This window comes from Meleagris gallopavo, chromosome 3 (genome assembly GCF_905368555.1).
Source record: "Meleagris gallopavo chromosome 3, MGAL_WU_HG_1.1, whole genome shotgun sequence".
NCBI lineage: Eukaryota > Metazoa > Chordata > Aves > Galliformes > Phasianidae > Meleagris > Meleagris gallopavo.
The window spans coordinates 24,405,947-24,426,237 of NC_139406.1; the positions used below are offsets into that span (position 1 = coordinate 24,405,947).

Sequence of the window (20,291 nt, forward strand, 5' to 3'; positions counted from 1 at the left end):
CTTAATCTGGACCAAGAGAACCAGCACCAACCTATGGAAAAAAGCGCTTACAGAAGCGCTCATGCTTCTGTAATGTACCAAAGGATGGGGCTTTTCTGTAAGCACAATGTGTTTCTCTGGCCATCAAAACAGTCTGGATCTAATTTTGGGATAGAAGAATGGCTCTGAAAGTCTTCATATAGTGAGGATAGTATGGTCCCCATACATCCAGTGGTTTTAGGCTCAGAGACTGGACATCTGACATATCAGTCTTCAACTATGGGGCAGCATGGCTCATTCCTGCTTTAACTTCAGTACTAAGGAATGTTTTCTTCTGCTTTTGAGACAGAGTGAAGTCCTATACTCTTCAGGTACCCAGAAACATGATATCAAATCTCACAACGAATCCAACCACAGTTTCCAAACATCAATGGCTGATACTGCATCTCTGACCAGATTTTCATAGCTTGTGGCTGGACTTGATACCTGGGACAATTGCTTCTGTTCCTGTAATGTGCATGTACAATTAACAAATGTACAGTTAGAAGAGTGGAATGGTTAGGATGGTATTTCACAGGTTTATAATTAGAAAGAATAGCATGGTGGAAAGACACAATCAAAAATGAAATGCTCACCTGTGTCCTAAGCAAAACTCCAAAAGAAGACATCTACAGAAAGAGATCCTTCCCCAGTGGCAGTCAGCCTTTAAATGGGGTCTAGGAGAGGAGCAGCCAGGCTCCACCCCTTTCAGTCACACAGCTGAATTGCCTTCACCTGTGCTCCCAGGGCTGACTCAGTGCTTGCCTCAGGTGATCAATCAGTGATTCAATAGGCCATGATTCAACAATTCCCATGCAGTGCATAATTAATCTGTCTTGGTTATAACCTGGAAAAGTTGCGGAGCAGACACTGATAATCAACTGGTGCTTATTTATTTATTTATTAGCAGGAATTTAAATATCAAGGGAAAAAGACAAATCTAAACCCGCCTGAGATTCACCATCGCCATTATTTCACAGTTAAATGCCAAGACAAAAAAATCCCTGAGACTAAAGAAGAGACAACAGATAGAGAATACGGGAAACATAATGGGGGAGGCAAATGTTAGAGGTGACTGTGTCATACAAAAATTGGTTCAACTTCTCTGTTACTCCAAAGAAACCAGTCATTATCCCTGATTTATATCTGTAGATGATGTGAGTACGTCAGCTACAGAAATATTTCATATGCAGCCCTCTTTATATTCAACACAGAACAAAAACATTAAGAAATGTATCCACACAGACCATATAGAGCTGTACAATTCAATAGCTACCCTGCACTAATCTTTGATTATTAGAATTAATATGCCATAAAGTGCTTCATACATTAAAAAAAGAAAAAAAAGAGTAGACTTAGATTTTCACTGCCCATTGAGACTGTGATGTATTTTACATTTTTCATTATTTCTGTAAAACCTTGTAATACGCCTACCTATACAAGGAGAGGAAATAATATCTAGTGTCAAAAATACAACTCCTTAATTGTGCCCATTACAAAACAAACAAACACAAAATATGATCTTTTCACACACATTATTTTTCAAGCAGTTTTGCAGTCATTCACCTGGAACTGGAAATAAGGAAAAAAAAAAACCACTTGAACTTCCTATCAACGGCATACAGGTAAACTTTTTTTTGTCTTCCACCCAAAAATAACTTCACCTTCCATAATCAGACACATTGTGGTATAGCCCTTGCCATGTTTCTGCACCACAAAGACCACTATACAGTATTTCAGCTCCATCAACAGCAGGCATGCATGACGGCATGCAGTCTGTTATCTTGCTCAGATAACAAGACTAATGGCCCTAAAACCTTCCAAGTAACTGCCAGTAAGTCAGGTTCTGCTTCTGGCAGGAGACACCTGCCTCTGTCTTTGAGCCTCTGCTACTCTTTTCTTCTCCTGTTCCTCTGCCTTCTTCCGCTCCTCTTTTAGCTCCTTGTATCTCCACTTAGGAATCTGCAAGTAGGGGTCATCTTTAGCGCTGCTCCTCCTTCTTGCCTTTTCCGGTTGAAAGGTGGGTGGAGGAGCTTTGCTGACACGGACTTTGGGGATGACAAATCCTGGCCTCACGCTACTTCTTCTGAGCAGGTGGAGCGGCAAGAGGCTTGTTTTCCTGGTGGCTATGGTGCTCACTTGAGACACTGCAAGGCTGACGGGCTGCAGACTTGCTCGACGGTCCTTCTTTTTGGGGATTACTGTGATTTTGGAGTTCTGAAATAATTTCTCATAGCTGCTAACGTGATCTTTGTCCTGAGATCGGATCTCCTCAGCTCTCTGCTTCCTAAGGATTTCTTGCACAGCTAGTCTGCGTTTTCCCACAGAAGGTGGGCTTCCTGGACACACAGTCCTACATGACAGAGCAATGAAAGGACTGCCTAAGCTTGTTGTCACCTTCACCATGTGATCAAGGACCCCATCCTCTTCTGGGCCATGGAAGGCCCGGAATGAGACAACTGACCTCACACACTCAGAAATCCTCTGCAAACAGGTTTTTGGTTCTGCAGCCTTGGCAAGGAGTTCCTTCATCTTTGGCCATTCTGGTTTATATTGATCACAAAACTGTTCAGGGCATGGTTTATCCATCAGCCTTTGCATGATGAAAGCAGATTCTGACCTTCCTGTATAACAAGCCCATTCCCACGAAGTCAGTCCACGGCTTGGGTCTGTTGTGTGAACATTTGCCCCTCGAAGAAAAGAAAAACAAGCAGTGTTAGTGAAACTGTCCACATTCTGAGCACTTTAATATTCACTTTTGATGTACATGTATCACTGCTCCTGTAGATAATTTCTTAGTTCCTTGAAAAAGTTTTAAGCTGAAAATATGAACAGGCTACAACTTCTGACTTCTTGATGAGCTTCTCTATCAGATGAAGTGCTACTTTCAAACAGCCAACACATTACCAACCTACAGATATCTTGTCAAAAAAGAAAAGGCATTCTGTCACATTGCTTTGGAAGATGAACATGCACAGAGACTGAGACCTGGGGAAAAGGCCAGAGAAGAATCATGATGAATTATTTTTTCCCGGTTGGATTTATCTTTGTGACAGCATTTCAAACCAATGTGAGAGGAACTAGATATCAGGAAAGGCAACCAGAAACTGGTTTCTAATGGCTCCAGCTTAATCTTCCACTCAAGGGGTGTTCAAATGTTACAGAAAACAGGAAAAAGGAGAACACAGGGAAAGTGACTGGAAATTCAGTTTTAACCCTACTAAGTATCATTTGACTCCAAATTCCCTGAGAAAACCTCTAAAAGAGAAAGTAGGAGACAGAGAAAAAAGAGTGAATGTGAATGGAAGGAGAAATCCAAAGCAAAGAAGTCAATCTCAATTTAAGAGGAGTTTAAGTGAAGTTTGCAGAATCATCCAGAGAGAAAGCACAGAAACACTTGAAAGAGCGAAGCGTGGAGCCCAACCTTGAAGGAAGCAAAGAAGAAGAAGATTTGATCAAAACAAAGAGTTCATTAGCTGTCGGCTGAAGAAAGGCTTGTGAGAGCTCAAAGGCAAAGAGTTTGAAGCTGTTCATGACAATAGAAGCTACAGACAGACCAGGGAGAGGAGGTTGGAAGAAATGCACAAAGACATTTCCTCCTGCTACAACAGCCTGTTTCTGAAATCCTTCTGCCCAGACTCCTATCCCTGACGCTCTTGTTCTAGACTGTTGTCTTGTCCCCTTCTGAATACTCACCTGTGTCTGTATTCCTTCCGACTAAACCTGACTGGAAACATGGTGGACTATGTGGAAGTTGTTTATTTGCTTTTTACATAACAGGCAAAGATTTACTAAGGGAAAAGTAGAAGCTAAGGGAATTGTGTCTAAATTTACCCTTGCTTGGAGGCTGCATTCAAGCTCAGACACTCAGCTCTGGTCATTGCCTGAGCTGTGCTGCAGCTGTGCCTGGCCATGTGCCTTGCTCACCCTGCCCTGCACTCACTGGTTTCACCTCAGACCTCCTGTCTCTGTGGTCTTGCCTCAACACCATGGACTTAGCTGACTGTGGTTATCGTCACCCAACCTGCTCTGCTCCTTCAAGAATTGCCTTTATTGATGAGGCCAGTGCCTCTGGCCTTGCTGCAGTCCTTGGATCACTCATCTTTGAGGTGAAGCATCCCTCACTGCTCCTGACAGATGTGTACCCAGGTATTTGGGAAACTTTATCTCAGGAAAGAATACTACATAGTGTAGAAATCCTGATCTTTCAGTGGAAATCGATGTTGACCTTGTAACTTGTTACACAAGATCTCTTGTAAGTCATGATTTGCTATCGTGGTATTGATTTTCTGTACAAATCCAGAGGCATTTTTAAAAAAAAACCTGTCACTTAACAAAATGTCACACCTGTAAGAGACATGAATAGTCATGTCCTTTTAAAAATATTAACTAGATGCAGAATTACAGAATCACAAAATCCCAAGGGTTGGAAGGGACCTCAAGAGATCAAGTCCAACCGCCCTGCTAAAGCAGGTTCACACAGGTCCAGATGGGTCTTGAATATCTCCACAGGAGTACTCCACAAGCTCTCTGGGCAACCTGTTCCAGTGCTCTGTCACTCTTAGTGTAAACAAGTTCTTTCACAGATTTATATGGAACTTCCTATGTTCAAGTTTTAGGCCATTACTCCTAGTCCTATCACACCACACCAGAAGAGCCTCATCCATTTGCCTCCCACCTCCCTTTACATATTTATAAACATTTATCAGATCTCCTCTTAGTCTTCTTTTCCCTAGGCTGAACAAACCCAGGTTATTCAGCCTTTCCTCATATGAGAGATGCTCCAGGTCCTTAATTATCCTTGTGGCCCTTCACTGTACTCCTTCTAGGAGATCTGTCTTTTTTTGAACATGGGAGCCCAATACTAGACATAACAGTCTGAATATGGCCTCACCAGATAGAACAGAGGGGAAGGATCACCTCCCTTAATCTGCTGGCCATGCTCTTCATCTCTGAGGCGGAACCTCAGACTGTCCAACAAATCCTAGAGGGTTTCCTGACAGCCAACCATGCCCCTTTTGCTTGGCCTTGCCTTGCTGAAGGGCCTTGAGAGAGAAATTCACAAAGATCAGCTCCATGATTCCCTTCAGACAATGCTCTGATTGAGTTTGAGTCCATCTGACGGGGGAGAATGGGGCATGGTCTTGTCAGCACAGAATCATGGAGGCTCACACACGTTACTGCAAAAGATCCACAAGAGGCAGGACTTCGGGTCTGGGAGCTCTTAGCTCAGAAATATTGCTCAGACCCATAAACTTCCAGCACGAGAATTAGTTTAGGAATAAGTATCAGACCAGAAAGAAGAAAGCAAAATCACAGGAGAGATTTCCCAGGAGGGAGCTGATGAAGGTGACTGAGGGCACCAGAGGGAGCAGGTGAGAGGAGCATGTGCATGGCCAACACATTGGCACTGCGGTATTCTGTGTTTAACAGGAGAGCATAGTGAAGCAGGCATCTATTAACCAGCTGTTTTACACACAGTATTTAAAGCCCAGTCTCTATGACCACTGCCACACCAGTGGCTTTACTGAAGCAGCACTGAGTTTGCACTGGAGATTTCAGCAGGGCTTGAGTGGTGAGCAATGATGTATTCCTGTGTTCCTGCCCAGGCTCACTGGCTGCTGGCACCATTTGGTCCTCGCTGTGCAACCACCCATGACAAACTGCCCATGAGTGGCACAGCTCCTCTCTTTTTCACTTTGGATTCCCAAATCACAAACCCCTACCTTCCAAAGAATCACTTTGAAAGAGGAAACATTACAGCCAAGTGTCTCAGAGCACCTTCGTCTTACCGTGATTGACCTTGGCCACTCTCCAGGAACTCAAGTTTCAGGAAGAACATCCACTTAAAAAATCCAGCTCCAACCATCTATCACACTCTGCTGATGTCCCTTTCCCATCCAGCAGCCAAATTCTACTTAGGCAGCTAGAAAAGTGAGCTTCTCTTTACTGATCTCCTGCACTGCCATAAGAAATTGCCAGAAAACAGAGATCCGACCCAAGCCACTAAGCAGATACTGGATTTAACTCTTTTATCAGCACACATGCCTGTTTTGTTGCTGTATAACAGTCAGAGGTTACGCAAAGAGACTCATAGCTGATTATGGGCTCCCCCCCATATTTCCATGTGTTCTCACTGTTTAACATACAATTTAGCTGGAACCTAAGGAACTGTTTTATTTATGAAACTGATTTTTTCCCCAGATCATTCAACAACAATGTATTATGCACTCTTCAGCAAAGCAGCACTTTATAGTCAGCAGCCACTCAGTATCCCTTCACCCCCAAACTATTTCTAAATCCATTCTGAACAAGCTGCTCTGTCCCCTCCGTTTCACCAGGCTGTACAGTCCTATAAAATAACTGGATATTGAAAAGGTCCCTGTTTTTCAGCTGAAAATGTGCAGACCTGCAAAGTGATCTCTAAAACATGTAAGTAAACTGCAGTTTAGAAATCTGTAGTATATTTGAACTCAATGATTCTTACGGATACCTTCCAACTCGGGATATTCTACGATTAATCCTACAACCCTTTAGCCAACAGATGTTCTCTGCTACCTCACTATCTCTAATGCACAACTAGCCCAACGTAACTTTCTGTAGATAAACATGATAGGAGGCTAGCAAAGTCATTTTCTGATTGGTGAAAGGTTTGTTCTTCATACTGATCTATTTGCTTACAGAACAGGAAGAAAAGTAGGTGGCTATCCAGATGCCAGAGGCAGCAACCATATGTTAAACTTGATATCTATACTGAGTTACCTGCAGTGATGGAAAGTTGTGAAATAGCTTGTCATGACCAAAACAGGCAGAACAAGTTTCCATCAGATCTCCAGTGATAATAATAGAAAGCCATGACACTGTCAGGTCAATCTGACAAGTTTTAAGGTATGGGGGTTGAAGTTTCATTTTAAGTGATAATTTATAACAGCCATTGGAAAATTCTGAACTAGCATCTGCACAAAAAAGACATTAGTTCAGAAAGTGCACCTGTGTCTAGCAATATACCAGCTCTAGCCATTGTTTCATAACTTTGTTTCATAAAAATTTAACTCCAAAATGAATGATCTGACTCCACAAAACCTTGATTCCAGTGTAACAGGCAGGAGAACCTTGCAGAAAATAATGCCAGTTGCCATATCATTCAAGCATTTCTGTGTCACATCAACATCAAGAAACTGGATATTATAAAAATGGATGAAAGTAATGTCACTATGTTTGATAAATGCCTTCTACTTAAAACAGTCAAATTTAAGTTCTGCTCACTATGAGAGTGGTGAGGTGCTGGAACAGGCTGCTCAGAGAGGTTATGGATGCCCCATCCCTGGAGGTGTTCAAGGCCAGACTGGATGGGGCCCTGAGCAGCCTGGTCTAGTATTACATGTGGAGGCTGGAGGCCCTGCATATGGCAGGGGGTTGGAGATTCATGATAACTGAGGACCCTTCCAACCCAGGCCATTCTAAGATTCTACAATTCTAGGAAATTATGAAGGATTAAACTTCTGTGGCAGTAAAACAGCAGAAATGAACTACCTATTCAACATCTCAGCCTACAATTAAATGGACCTGTGAGATTTGGGGTCTAAACAACAACAATATTCATATGCTATCTATTATTATTTTCATAAAAACTTATTTGTGTCCAATGCCTGCAACTGTAAAAAAAAAAGTACACTAACATACATATATACCAATTCTTTAATTGTTAATTAATAATTTATGTATCAATTACTCAACACAGTAAAGCACACAACAATATGGTTAAAAGGTGTTATATGTCCCTGCCAAGAGTCAGCCTTGCTCCTGTAGACGATGCTGCCCCAATGTTCTCACCATCCCTTGCTGATGTTTATGTGTGATGGTCTAGTATTTGCAGTTAGATGATGAAGAAGAAACAGCAAAGCACTTCACATACCTGCCATCATCAAAGCTTTCACGCATTCTGTTCGTCCCTGCATCGCAGATTTCATCAGTGCTGTAAATCCAAACACATTCCTCTTCTCAATGTCAAGCCCAGGGAAATAGTTCAACAAATAGTTTGTAATGGTTATGTGCCCTTAAAAAAAAAAAAAAAAAAAGACGAAGAAGACGAAGAAGCAGAGAAAATCCATCACAGAATTAAGAGCCAGCCTCAAGGTCAAACCCAAAATTGCTCCTGCAGGTTTGATTAGTGCAAATATATGGACGATGAATGGGATCTGTTCTCAAGTAACTTTTCTGCTCATTGCAGTCATTGGCTTCAACATTAGGTGGCACTGTTCTGTGGCAGAACGTGGGACAGGCCAGGAAAGCTGGACTCCTACCGCTTCCCGGGTTGCCCTCAGTGAGGTTTGTTCCTCTCTGAAAATGAATCTAAGGTACAGAAATAATTAAAGATCAGAGGTGGTCACTCCGGGGTTGAAGAGGCCTCAGTTTCTTGAACAGGGGGTCCTACTGACTGTCCCTTGGGTGAACTCCTAGCAAAGATTCAGCTTTTTCACCCCTCTGATAAATTTGAGCCTTACAGTCACAGTGCTCCACTAAGAAGTAATTATATGTGGTAGTTCCAGCCAATACTACGAGCAAACCATGCTAGCCATGGTACTAAACAAATACATATTTTGCGCTGGCTGCCACATTTTTACTTTACCATCTGACCATGCAAAGCCACATGTCCGTTTTTCAGCAGCAGGGAAATGGAGCTGCACTTCAGTTTAGGTAGCAAAATAAACACTGTGTTCGGTCTTTAGAAGCAACTTGTTACCATTCAAGTGCCTCATGAGTGTGGACAACTGGTGTCAGCAGGAGTGTGCTTAGTAGCTGAAGCTATCTCTGGCTAGCTGGTAGGAAGACTAATTAAAATATCAAGCCTTTATAATTGGACCTTCAGAACAAGGCAAATATTCAGTGCCATTATGACTCATTCAAAAAACTTTACCCTTTTTTTGCCATTCATTTTATGATGCTTTGATGTTCTATGAAATAATGCAGTCTGCCAGGCAGCTGTGACAATCACAGTTTAATTACGAGGCACTGTAAAAATATTCTCATTTCTCTCCACAGTCCAGCTGAATATTCTGTGATGCATATCGCTCAAATTCATCTAGAAGTATTACTGAAGCAGATTATAATTCATATAGGACACTTTTTAAAGCTTATGGTGTTGCATCTGGTGCAGATTTCATCAGATGTTGCTTTGTACCAATGCAGTCCTGGACTCACTTTGGAAAGTAAGCTAAGAAAAGCTTTAGCATTGAATTTAAGATGTTTGCCAGGTGTTACTCTTTGTCTCCTAGAATCTGCTGGACTCTGCTACCTTGCCACATAACTGGATACCCTGCTGGAACTTGAACAGGTAGGGAGAGAGCACAGATCAGCCCAATAGTGCCAGAGTCAGGGAAAACCAGGGAAGATGATCACAGTACCTTGGATGGGCTGATGGAAACGAAACGTAAAGATACAGCAAACTGCAGGAAGCGAACAGCAAAAGTGAACCATGTTCAAGGCAGGAATTGAGTGACCCAGTCCTGCTTACTCAGCACACAGGCTTCAGCTTCACTGACTTTATGGCATGAGACCAAGTTCTGACAGGGTATCAGTTACTACCAGGAGAAGCTTCATGTCCAAGCTGCTTTGCAGGACATTTTCTGTTTTGTCAATGTACAGTGTGCTTCATGATTGGTTTGTAACAGCTGAAATAACGCTTTTTGACAGAGAAATTGGAGACAGGAACCAAACCAAGAAGAAATTTTTCAGCACTTATACATTACTAAAGATATTCTTCCCTTTGTCAGGACCATAGCTGCAGTAAGACATTTTTCTGTGAATTGGAGGAAGCCTAAGAGACAACCCAAGGGACTTTGCTCAAACAAAACTCTCTGGGGTACTACAGATGGCCCAACAGTGTGGGGGAAATAAAACACAAAATCCAGCGCCTCCATTTCACGGGCATTCCTGAAAATCACTTCAGTTTCAGTTTGCAAGAGGTTCTGTCCTCTGAGTTTGTTTCAAATTTCAAGTTCAAACAGACATCAAATTCAAAGCAAAACTCAGATCTGCCAAGTTTGTGTTCAGACCGTGCCATATGCTTTTGATTTAAGGCCACAATGTTTGCTTCAGTCCTCCTGCATCTGTAGGAACTAGTAGCGCATATCTAAGCCATAAATCAGCTGAGTGAGTCTTCCATGATTTAAAGCCCACAATGGAAGCTGCATGAAGCTCTGCAATAAATGAGCCTAGCATCAGGCAGAGCAGCAACACGGGATCTGAATCAAGCTGCTGTTCTGCTGTAAGTTCTACCTGCTGGAGCACTGGCATGCTGAGGGCACAGTCCTTTGCCCTATGAGACGCATTTAGTAAACAGCACAGATGTCTGTAGCAGCTTAGTTCACTTTATTGCTACCACAGAGAGAATGTATGTAATGGTTACAATAATTCCTAATAATCTATTTAATGCAGGCAGAAGGATACTCTGTGTAATAAGGAGGATGCTCTGCCATATAGTGTCACCACCTGGATATGACTTGTGGTTCCAGATAGCCTGCATTTGATCTATAGACACTGAATGCTTTCTGACAGACAAGTAGAACTGAAGATGCACAGTCGTTACGATCTGCATGTCTGAGGTAGTTGCATTCTAATGACTCCATTAATGCAAAGAAACAGGCTACTTTGTGATTTGTTTCAAGAGCCTGCCCCAAAGTGGACCCTGTAATGTATAATATCCATACTTCAAAAGGGAAAAATTACAGCTCTATAGCCCAGCACATGCTGATTACCATACGTTGCCACTAATGTAACTATGCTGTCATCAACAGCAGAACTGAGAATCAGCAGTTTTTTATTTAATGTAGTCTTTCACCCTCTTTCCTTCTTTGTAACCATTTTCCTTCCTTCCTTTTTGCTGCATGTTATTTCATTCTCTCATTTGCATCAATTTTTTTTTTTTTATTTTCTGCACTTCCCCTGTTCTGCCGATTAATTAATTCATCTCTCTTTTAGCAGCACCACCACCTGTTTCTGGGCTTCACCCCTTGCTGGCCACTACCAGTTTTCAGTTTTGGAAGGGAAAGGCCTCTTGAGAAGGATGCTATGTCTGTAAGAAATGCTGAGAGAGCAAGAAAACAGACCCATTTTCAAACCTGGAATTTACATTTGACATTAAAATGCTTTGTCTGTGGGTGTTTTTTCTATTTCTGATATTCTGAATATTTCTTATTCAGAACCCACTGCTTCCCACTGATCTGATCTCCTCAGACTATTTTCTTCAGGTCAGCCCCTGCAGAAAGGCTTCAGTTTAAGACAGGTTCTTTGAAAGATGTGTTCTTTGAAAGATGTGAATCTAAAATTATCAAAATCAGAGGGGTAAAAGGAACTGAATTCAATGCTCTTCTTTGACCCTAGCTGGTCTGTAAAATAATCCTATTTAATTTTAGATGCTAACTACACTGAAACAACATGTCTAAGCAGCCATGACACTTCTTAAGCACCTACAGATGTTTATGGGACCATAACAAGAACAGAAACACTCTGAAACTACCACTCTGCAGTTAGTTGAAATAACTAGACTTTCTGTAGGAAATATTGTTGGTTTGGTTTTTTGCATAAACATCCGAGAGCTTCTTGAATAATTTGTTTTGCAGAAATGATGTTCAATAAAACTGAATCAACCCACCACTAAAGGTGAGATAGCACAGGCTTTTCTTTCAGTTCTTTGTAACACACTGCTTTGTGTTGCTACTTAAAGTTCAGCAGTAATTAAGCAGCATCTATCACATGTAGCTACTCTGGTTGCAGTGTTAACCACATGGTAATCTGTATTAATGCTACAGCTGTGTCTCATGATGATGAATTAAACAACTGGTGTCAGTGTCAGAGCTCAGGATTATCATAGGCAGGGGAAAACTTCCCAGTTGTTAGGGTTTGTGTATGCTTCTGCTGACTGCAGTCATTTGCAGAGGCGATGGGGATCAATAACAAGTGCTGGCAGACAGAGTCAAGTCAATGTCAGCCCTCCAGATTAATTCTGAGCTCATTAGTGTGAGTTATAACAATCAGGAAGGAGTTGGTGTTAACATTAAACCTTCTACTATCCAAATTTGTGTTAGGCAGATAAATAAAAGATGAGTGCTTTGGAGACCTTCTCCACTTAAAAAGCTGCCATGCTCACAACTTTGATACAAACTTAACTGTGGTTGCAATTCCTTCTTTCAGGGTTCTCTATCAGAGCTCACTTTTAGGTGCAATACAGGGCAAAGTTTGGTTACTCACTAGAAATGTTTTTTAGATGTACACTGAAATTTCTGAACAATGACACATTTTCCTACAGTCAGCAGTTGTTATAAACCCACTGAGGAAGGTGCAATGAGCATGAGACACAGCAGCAATACAGCACATTATGGTACAGCAGTGGTGACTGGATGCTCATCCGAGCAAACATAGAAAATGAGTTTAAAGAAACCAAATCATTCAGGACTGCACATTCTGGGCACACTTTAAGTTAAAATATTTAATGGCATCTGATGGAAATGTATAGCTTATTCACTGTTAGTCTACAGGATAAACGTTGCTTTAGATCAATTACTTCAAAAAAAAAATGACAAGCTTATTTGGGAGCAGGCTTGGCCAGAATAATCTTATGCAGACTAATTTCTTGTAAGGCTTTGAAAAAAAAAAAATCCTAAAAATAGCAGTCACAGCATGGATCCCTCCTAAGACCCCATACAAAAGGGCAGAGAAGACCCTTACCTGCCTGTGCAGCTGTGATCAGGGCCGTGTTCCCTTCATTGTCCTGCCAGTTCACATCAAGATGAGGACATTGTGATAAGGCTATGACAATATCCACATACCCTTGGTAACAGGCAACGATGAGACCATTCTGTAAGCAAAATAGAAAGAGTTAGGCTTTCCAGACTCAGGATAAGTCCACTGAGGAAGCACATTTGCATGCTTTTCATTTGTTGGCTTTTTTTTTTTTTAAAGAGTGAAGAACTGAGCAGGTATCAGCATAACTAGTGATTAGCTCCAGGCACAATGTTCAGATCCAAAACACAGCTTTCTGTCTCTGCCCTTTGGCAAGTAATTCTTGTCATTCATCAGAAATACCTCGGGCAGTAGGCTTTATATTGCGCTACTTGGAAAGTAACTGTTTATAACCATCTTGAACTTACACAGCTATATACTCTGTATTCAAATGAGAATAAATCAAATTTTACTGTACAATAAAAGGAACCAGGCAGGTAGGATGAATTGTACCTAATGTGAATATGAATTCTGTGAACAATAGGCTTGTTCTCTGAAGGGATGGCAATGGAGAGGATCTGTGCTCCTGCTGCCTGTTGCTATCTTTTAATGTTTGACTTTTGCCATTAGAACCTAACATTTTTGATAAGCATAATCACTGTCAGAGTTCCTCTTTAATGTGCTTTATGACAGCTGGAAGCCGTACAATTTCCAGGAGGAAGCCAAACCAGGAAGTGAACCTCAAAGCTTGGCATTGAGACAGCCTATCACTCAACAGCAACAAACTGGGAGCTTCTCTAAAATGCATCAAAATACATTTGTCATTAATTACATGGAACTACAGTGCTTAACTTGCTTGACAATAGCAATTAATTCCATTATCTCTAGGTGTCAGGATGTCTAAGCAGTCCTATGTCAATGTGTGCAGAGCTGACATGTGCCAAGTGAAGGCACCTGTGGACACACCAAAGCTTCCTGCAGCTGCCCCATATGACCAGCACCACTGCCCTGAGATCAGCATCAGCTTCTGGCTACCAAAAGGATATGGTGGTAGACACCCATCTCAGCCTCCCTGGTGTCCCTGCATGCCCAGACACACTGCCTGCTCACCACCACAAATAGCAGCAGGAAATAAAGCCTGGTTATGAAAAGAAGTAAGAGAAAAGAACATGAAAGCTTTTTGAAGTGTAAAAGACAGCATGGCCCAGCCTGACTCCTCTGTCTCTTTTTTAAACTGCTCTTGCTTCTATGCTCTTTTTATTTTTTTCCCCCTCTATATACACACATAGGCAGAGCCATTCACCAAATGACCACAGCTGTGGCTTCTGATATGTTGTCATCATAACCAGGTATAAATATTTCAGTGTCCTGGCTCACTCTCAATCTGGATAGCTCCTTTTTGGTTTAGGTGGCAACCAGCTTCATTAAAATGTGGAGGCAAGGCCAGCTCTTCAGGATGCTCACAGGTTATCTACAATATTTTTCAATTACATCATTAGATAATTACTCCAATTTATTTTATTCTCAGCTCACCACCATCCTTAATATAAAACAAAGCCCCAAACTCCTTTATAAAGAGCATCTCATTTTCCCTGTGAAGAACCCATAATAATTCAAAGCATTTTATTGAAACTGTACAGAGGATTCTGTTTAAAGATACCCAGATACATATGCACATAGTTATGACCTCAGATAACGATCATTAAGAAAATACATATTCTTCTGATGGACTGTCCAGATGCACTCAAATCTTAAAATATAATCAGTCTTAGCTTTAAAAAAATCATCAGTGTCCACTCGGCAAGGATTTCAATATTTAGTTCTATAAAAATTAATCTTTCATGTAATGTTTGAGACATAGGTCTTTACCACTCCAAAAGCTCCACAGATTTAAAACATCAGCCACCCATTCAGAAAAAAGTCAATTACTATGGTATCAGAAAAATCAGCATACAACAATTTGGAGACCTAAAATTCTTGACAATAAGGAGCTGGACTCAATCTCTTGAGGTCACTTCCAACCCATACAGTTCTGCAAATCAGAAAGGAAGTGGAATCCTAATCTTGAGTATATTAACAATTCTTGAGGGGAGTGGTATTTTTAACAAGTTGTACAAATTTAGACTAGTTATCTTCTCTAATGCAAGAATGTTTCACTCAATACTGAGACATGTTTTCACAGAAGATTTCCACAGGAGATACGTATTCAGCAAGTCTATGATCCTGAGATAACATGTCATATACTGTTCTCTTTAAAAGTGAAAAGAAAAACATTTTAAAACAAAAAAATAAGCAGCGACAAACATTAGCTCTTCTTTTTGCAAGAAAGCTTTGGCATTAAAGTATATAGGGTCTATCGCCCTATAATGTTTTCCATTATGTTTTGAGCTTTTTCTGAAATCTCAATTAATAGTTATAAAAAAAACACAACATTTCTTTCAGTAAAGTGTTTCTTGAAGCAATTGTTACAGCAATTGATACAGTATGATACAACTGTGCATCTTATGTTTCACAGAAGATAAAAAAAAAGCATTATATATAATTTTATCTAGGAAATCCTGAATCTGAGCAATCTGATTATCCTCACACAAGACACAACATTTTATCTCATCTGTACAATTAACAAATGTAAAGTTAGAAGAGCAGCATGGTTAGGATAGTATTTTACAGGTTTATAGCTAGAACAATTATCATGGTAGAAAGAGACAATCAAAAATGAAATGCACTCATGTCCTAGGCTCACAGTAATGAACTCCAAAAGGAGGGAACTCCAGAAAGAAATTCTTCCCCAGGGACAGCCAGCCCTTAACTGAGGTTTAGGAGAGGTGCAGCCATGCTCCACCCCTTCCAGTCACACAGCTGAATTGCCTGCACCTGTGCTCCCATGGCTGACTCAGTCCTTGCCTCAGGTGATCAATCAGGGGTTCAGGCTGTGACTCAACATTCCCATACGTTCATTACAATTCTACTAAGGTATCAGTTATTCTACTTCTCATACAAATAATTTTAGGGCACTTGCGAAATGGTCAGCGTATGTAGAAAATAATAACTTAAAAAAAATTGAATTTGCTTTTATTTTTTTCTTTTTTTGTCAAAAAGATAAATTCCCATATTCCTGCCTTTAAAACTTCAACCTTTCTCCATCTATGTTTTCCCTCCTCTCCCTTTTACATATCCCCAACCACTGCTTCTTTGAAATGATATAGTAACGATCCAAACTGTTCGCAAATGCATACCATAACAATGCATAACCAGGAGAAATAGCTCTTGATGTAACCCACCATGCAAGCACAGCATTCCTGATTCTCAAGGGCTGGTTTGTTAGCTGACAACCGTCCTCTCCTGCTTGGCAGCCAGGGTTCTGCCAGTCATCTACCAAGACCAACGAGACACAACAAACAAAAAATCTGCTTTGTCCTCCGTGCAGAAGGATAGCCGAGGAAACCATAAACATAAAATGGCAATGATGCTTCTGGACTATAAGAAAAGTGATTTCTTCGCTATAGGACTCTTGGCCTGTTGGCTTCCCTGAGTTGCGCAAGAGATCCTTTTCATTTTTCAAACCTCACACACGGTTTCCACGTGACAGACAAGAAAGCATGTCATCCATTGTTCCTATGTTAAAATTTACTGCAGATTGTGTCACGTAAGAGGAGAGATGTTAAAACTGATCTCAGTAACAGGTTTTGTGTTTTTTTGTTCAACAAGAAGCCGTGATACTGCCAGGTGTTGAGGAAACATTTAGCATTTCACAGAGCTGCCCCCCTGTTTTTCTGGACAGTATGACATTTTTTAAGTTTATGTAACTAACATTTTTGAAAGAACTTCCTTTGTTTTAAAGTGACAAGGCATAATTAGCAGTATTTTATTTAGATTATCTGGCAAAGCAGTCAGTCCCAATTTTCCATGTATTATAAATAAAATATCCTTGGCTGATTGTCAAATGGACAATTTCAGGCGTGGGACTACCTGAAGTTAACCACATTTGCTGCACCTTCCTCAAGCAGTGCTTAAGAACTCCAAGAGATTTACACCATTCTTCTGTAACTGGGATAATGGTATTTATTAAAAATTCCCATAGAGGCATTATTTTGAAATGTGCATGTTTGTAATATAATAAAATAGCTGGAGATTAATTGCCATTCATTTTAAACTGAAATGTCTTCATGTGCCTTTGATTCCATTTAAGACTTGAATAATGCTGCCACTACAAAACCAGACTCTGACTTGCTCAGCTCTGTTGGCTAATGACATAACAAGTCTGATTAAGTGAGACAATGGATATCTCAAGAGACAATTTTATAGATCAGATTTTACAACAAAAGTACGGATGTCATGCTATTTGTAAACTAGATCATTACGGATAATAGAGATCAGAAAAATACCAGAGGATCAATAAGGAACTCAAGCTGAACAGCAGAGCAAATCACATACAGCACACAATTAATTCAGCTTTAAAAAAAATTCTTCAGGCAACTTATTTTTACCAAGATGCTGAAAATAAAAGCAGATTATTATAGCTTTTTGCTTATTACCCCAGAAAAAAAAAATGTTTTTGGCAGAAGGCTGAACTGACATTACCCACTTTGTTTTATAAACATCAGGATAAAGAACTGTCCAGTTTGTTTTGTGAGCAGTCTGTATAGTATTAGTGACAATTAGCAACAATTCTGCAAGGTTGGCTTAACAGATTAAACCAGCCTGTAATTGAATTAAATGATAATGATTTATTACAATCCATAATCATAAGCAGAGAGAGCTATGAAAATTATGCCTAAGTTAAAAGCATATCGCACAAACAATATTACAAGTAATAGAAATGGAAGAAAAATAACATATAGAATAACAAGAAGTTTTAAACTGTTTTCCATTCACTTACTAAAATAAAAAATAATTCAGAAAATTAATATTTTGTGTTATACATAACATGAAACTGTATCTCTTTTTAATTACATAAAGCCAAATAATCAGAGTAAATACTGCAAAAGAAATCCCCTAGTGTTATTTGAGGGAAGAGCAGATCTCCATTACTCTGCCACTCCACGGAACTTAGGTTAATAATGAACCTCCTCATCTCTGTCCTGGTAAAAGAGAGTAAAATTTAGTGCTGAATGTCCCTATCGGCTACGTACTAATTTGTGTACAATGCATAAAATCTTCCAGTCCATATAAAGCAATCTGAGAAACTTTTGTAAGTGGCTTGAGCTTATATTGTAATTGGTTTAGTTGATGAGATCAGCGGTGACTGAGATGAGGTAATTATTTGGGTCATCAGTCCCATGAGAAGTGGTGGTTATGTGCCACAGAAATCCATCAGGCGCATAAGCTTTAACATTATCTGCACAAAATAATTCAGGCTGACCTTTGAGAGAAAGAGCTGTAACAGCTTAGCCATGTGCAAATTTGTATCGAGAAAAAAAAATCAGGAATTTAAATGAATTTTGTTCAACCACTGTTAGGACAAAACCCAGCACCTGGCCTGGGGAGATGCTGATTTTGCAGGGGAAAGCAACGAGACAGGTGCAGAAAGGTGTTCTGGTGCAGAGGGATGCAGCAGCATGCAATTCCCAATGATCTGCAGAGGAGCAAAGCGCCTAAAGCAGAACCTGGCAACAAAAGCAAGCCTGACTGACACTACACGTTCCAGCGGCTGAACATGCAAGGCACAAAAATGCCACCTTTGCTTCTCAGCATTACAAACCAATTCATGTTACAGGGTGAATCCCACTCCAGGAGGAACAAACACGAGGCAGTCTTCAGACATGCAAATGAAGAGCCACAGTCTTCCCCCTCCGTTTTGTGGGATGTGCTCAACTCACACATTTCATAATCCCCCTTCTATCAGTCAGGCTGCATGTCTTTAAGTAAAGGTATAGCTTAGCAGATATATCATCTCTGCAAAAGCCCTTACTTAATCTAGTCTAATCTAAATCTTGGTAATCACCTCTAAAAATAGTGTCAGGAAAGTTCATTTTTGAATGAGCTCACAAAAGCTTGCCTTACACAACAAATAAAACCACTGCCACTTGTGTAATGAACCAAGTAACAAGAAGAGGCACTAACATCACAGTGACTTCTCTTCTTTACCAGCATGCACAGCCTGCATTGGGTTCAGTGTTACTAGTGGTACCAACAGCTGACAGAAGCCCTCAGAAGCTGCTGCTCAGGGCTGTGAGGGAAACACAAAGGGGAAAGCTAACACACAGTGTGGTCGGAGATGTTTGAGAGGGGAGGGTGCATATGAAGATACGGTGATCATCTCTCTGCACTCAGCACTAGTGAGGCTACACCTTGAGCACTGTGTGCAGTGTTGGGCCCCTCACTACAAGAAAGGCATTGAGGCCCTGGAATGTGTCCAAAGAAAGGCAACAAAGCTGGTGATCCGGAGCACAAGTCTTATAAGGAGAGGCTGAGGGAACTATAATTTTTTAGTTTGGAGAAAAGGAGGCACAGGGGAGACACTAATTGTTCTCTATAGCTCCCTGAAAGGAGGTTGTGGAGAGATGGAGATCAGCCTCTTCTCCCAGATAACCAGTAACAGGACAAGAGGTAACAGCCTTAAGTAGTGCCAGAGGAGGTTCAGGTTGGAAATCAGGAAAAATTTCTTCTCAGAAAGAGTACTGGAACAGACTGCCCAGGAAGATGGTGGAGTCACCGTCCCTGGAGGTCTTCTAGAAAAGGACAGATGTAGCACTGAGGGGCATGTTTTAGTGGGCATGGTAAAGATGGGTTGACATTTGGACTAGATGAGCTTTTCTAATCTTAACGATTCTACGATTGTGCCAAACCTGAATATCATGTTTTATCATGATTAAACCTTCCACTCCTGAGAAGTTTGATGAGAAGAGAATGGGACTGTTACACAGAAAGTAGCAGTCTTCTATCCTTACCACTCCTGCAGGAAGTTTTCCTGGTCTTCCTATGAGGCAACCTGATACTCAAGAGCACTTCCCACAGCTTATCTTCTAAAGGAAATTCCTTTATCGGTGTTATCTTCTGCATGCACTGTCCCCAGATCACATTGGTTGCAAAGGGCTGCGGGGCTGCTGAAGTACAGAAAACATTCTTTTGTTTCTTTTATTACTTTTTTGTTGTTTAGATCTAGCAGCAGAAACAGCCATGCAAAAATAAAATGAGCTGATGGGCACTGAGCTGAGTTGCAGGCGGATAGGACTGCATTGCTAGCTGAACTCACAATGTGCATTCAGATGTCACTTGATGATTCTTCTTAAAACAGTAGAAATGGAATCACATTGTCACATGAAAAAAATGTTATTTTGTTCTTTCATTTCTAGACACAGCTTGAAACAAAGAACTGAAGGCCACATAGAGCAGTGCAAGTTGTGGATACAGCTAATGCAAGAATACCTTAACTTTGGGGCACCTGAGTTAAAAATTTAATGTGATTCTGTTAAAATATAAAAATGCTTATAAATATATAGGTTTAACTAATTTATTTCATCAATATGTTAGCAGGTATACACATTCATGCTAAAGACCGATTTTATAAAAATAATATATTATTTTAGAGTGACAGCTGGTGAGACTATATT

The 20,291-nt window shown here is 40.6% G+C and overlaps 1 protein-coding gene across 1 annotated transcript in view; it reads right to left on the bottom strand.

Moving 5' to 3' along the window:
* Nucleotides 1–911: 911 nt before the first annotated feature.
* ANKRD33B (ankyrin repeat domain 33B) overlaps nucleotides 912–20,291 on the bottom strand; it is a 37,295-nt gene continuing 17,915 nt past the window's right edge. The window contains exons 2-4 of the mRNA XM_010708555.3: nucleotides 12,745–12,874; nucleotides 7,934–8,074; nucleotides 912–2,708 (exon numbers count right to left, since the gene is read on the bottom strand). Coding sequence (XP_010706857.2) covers nucleotides 1,858–2,708; nucleotides 7,934–8,074; nucleotides 12,745–12,874 — 1,122 coding nt within the window. The 3' untranslated portion in view covers nucleotides 912–1,857. The remainder of the gene's footprint in view (nucleotides 2,709–7,933; nucleotides 8,075–12,744; nucleotides 12,875–20,291) is intronic.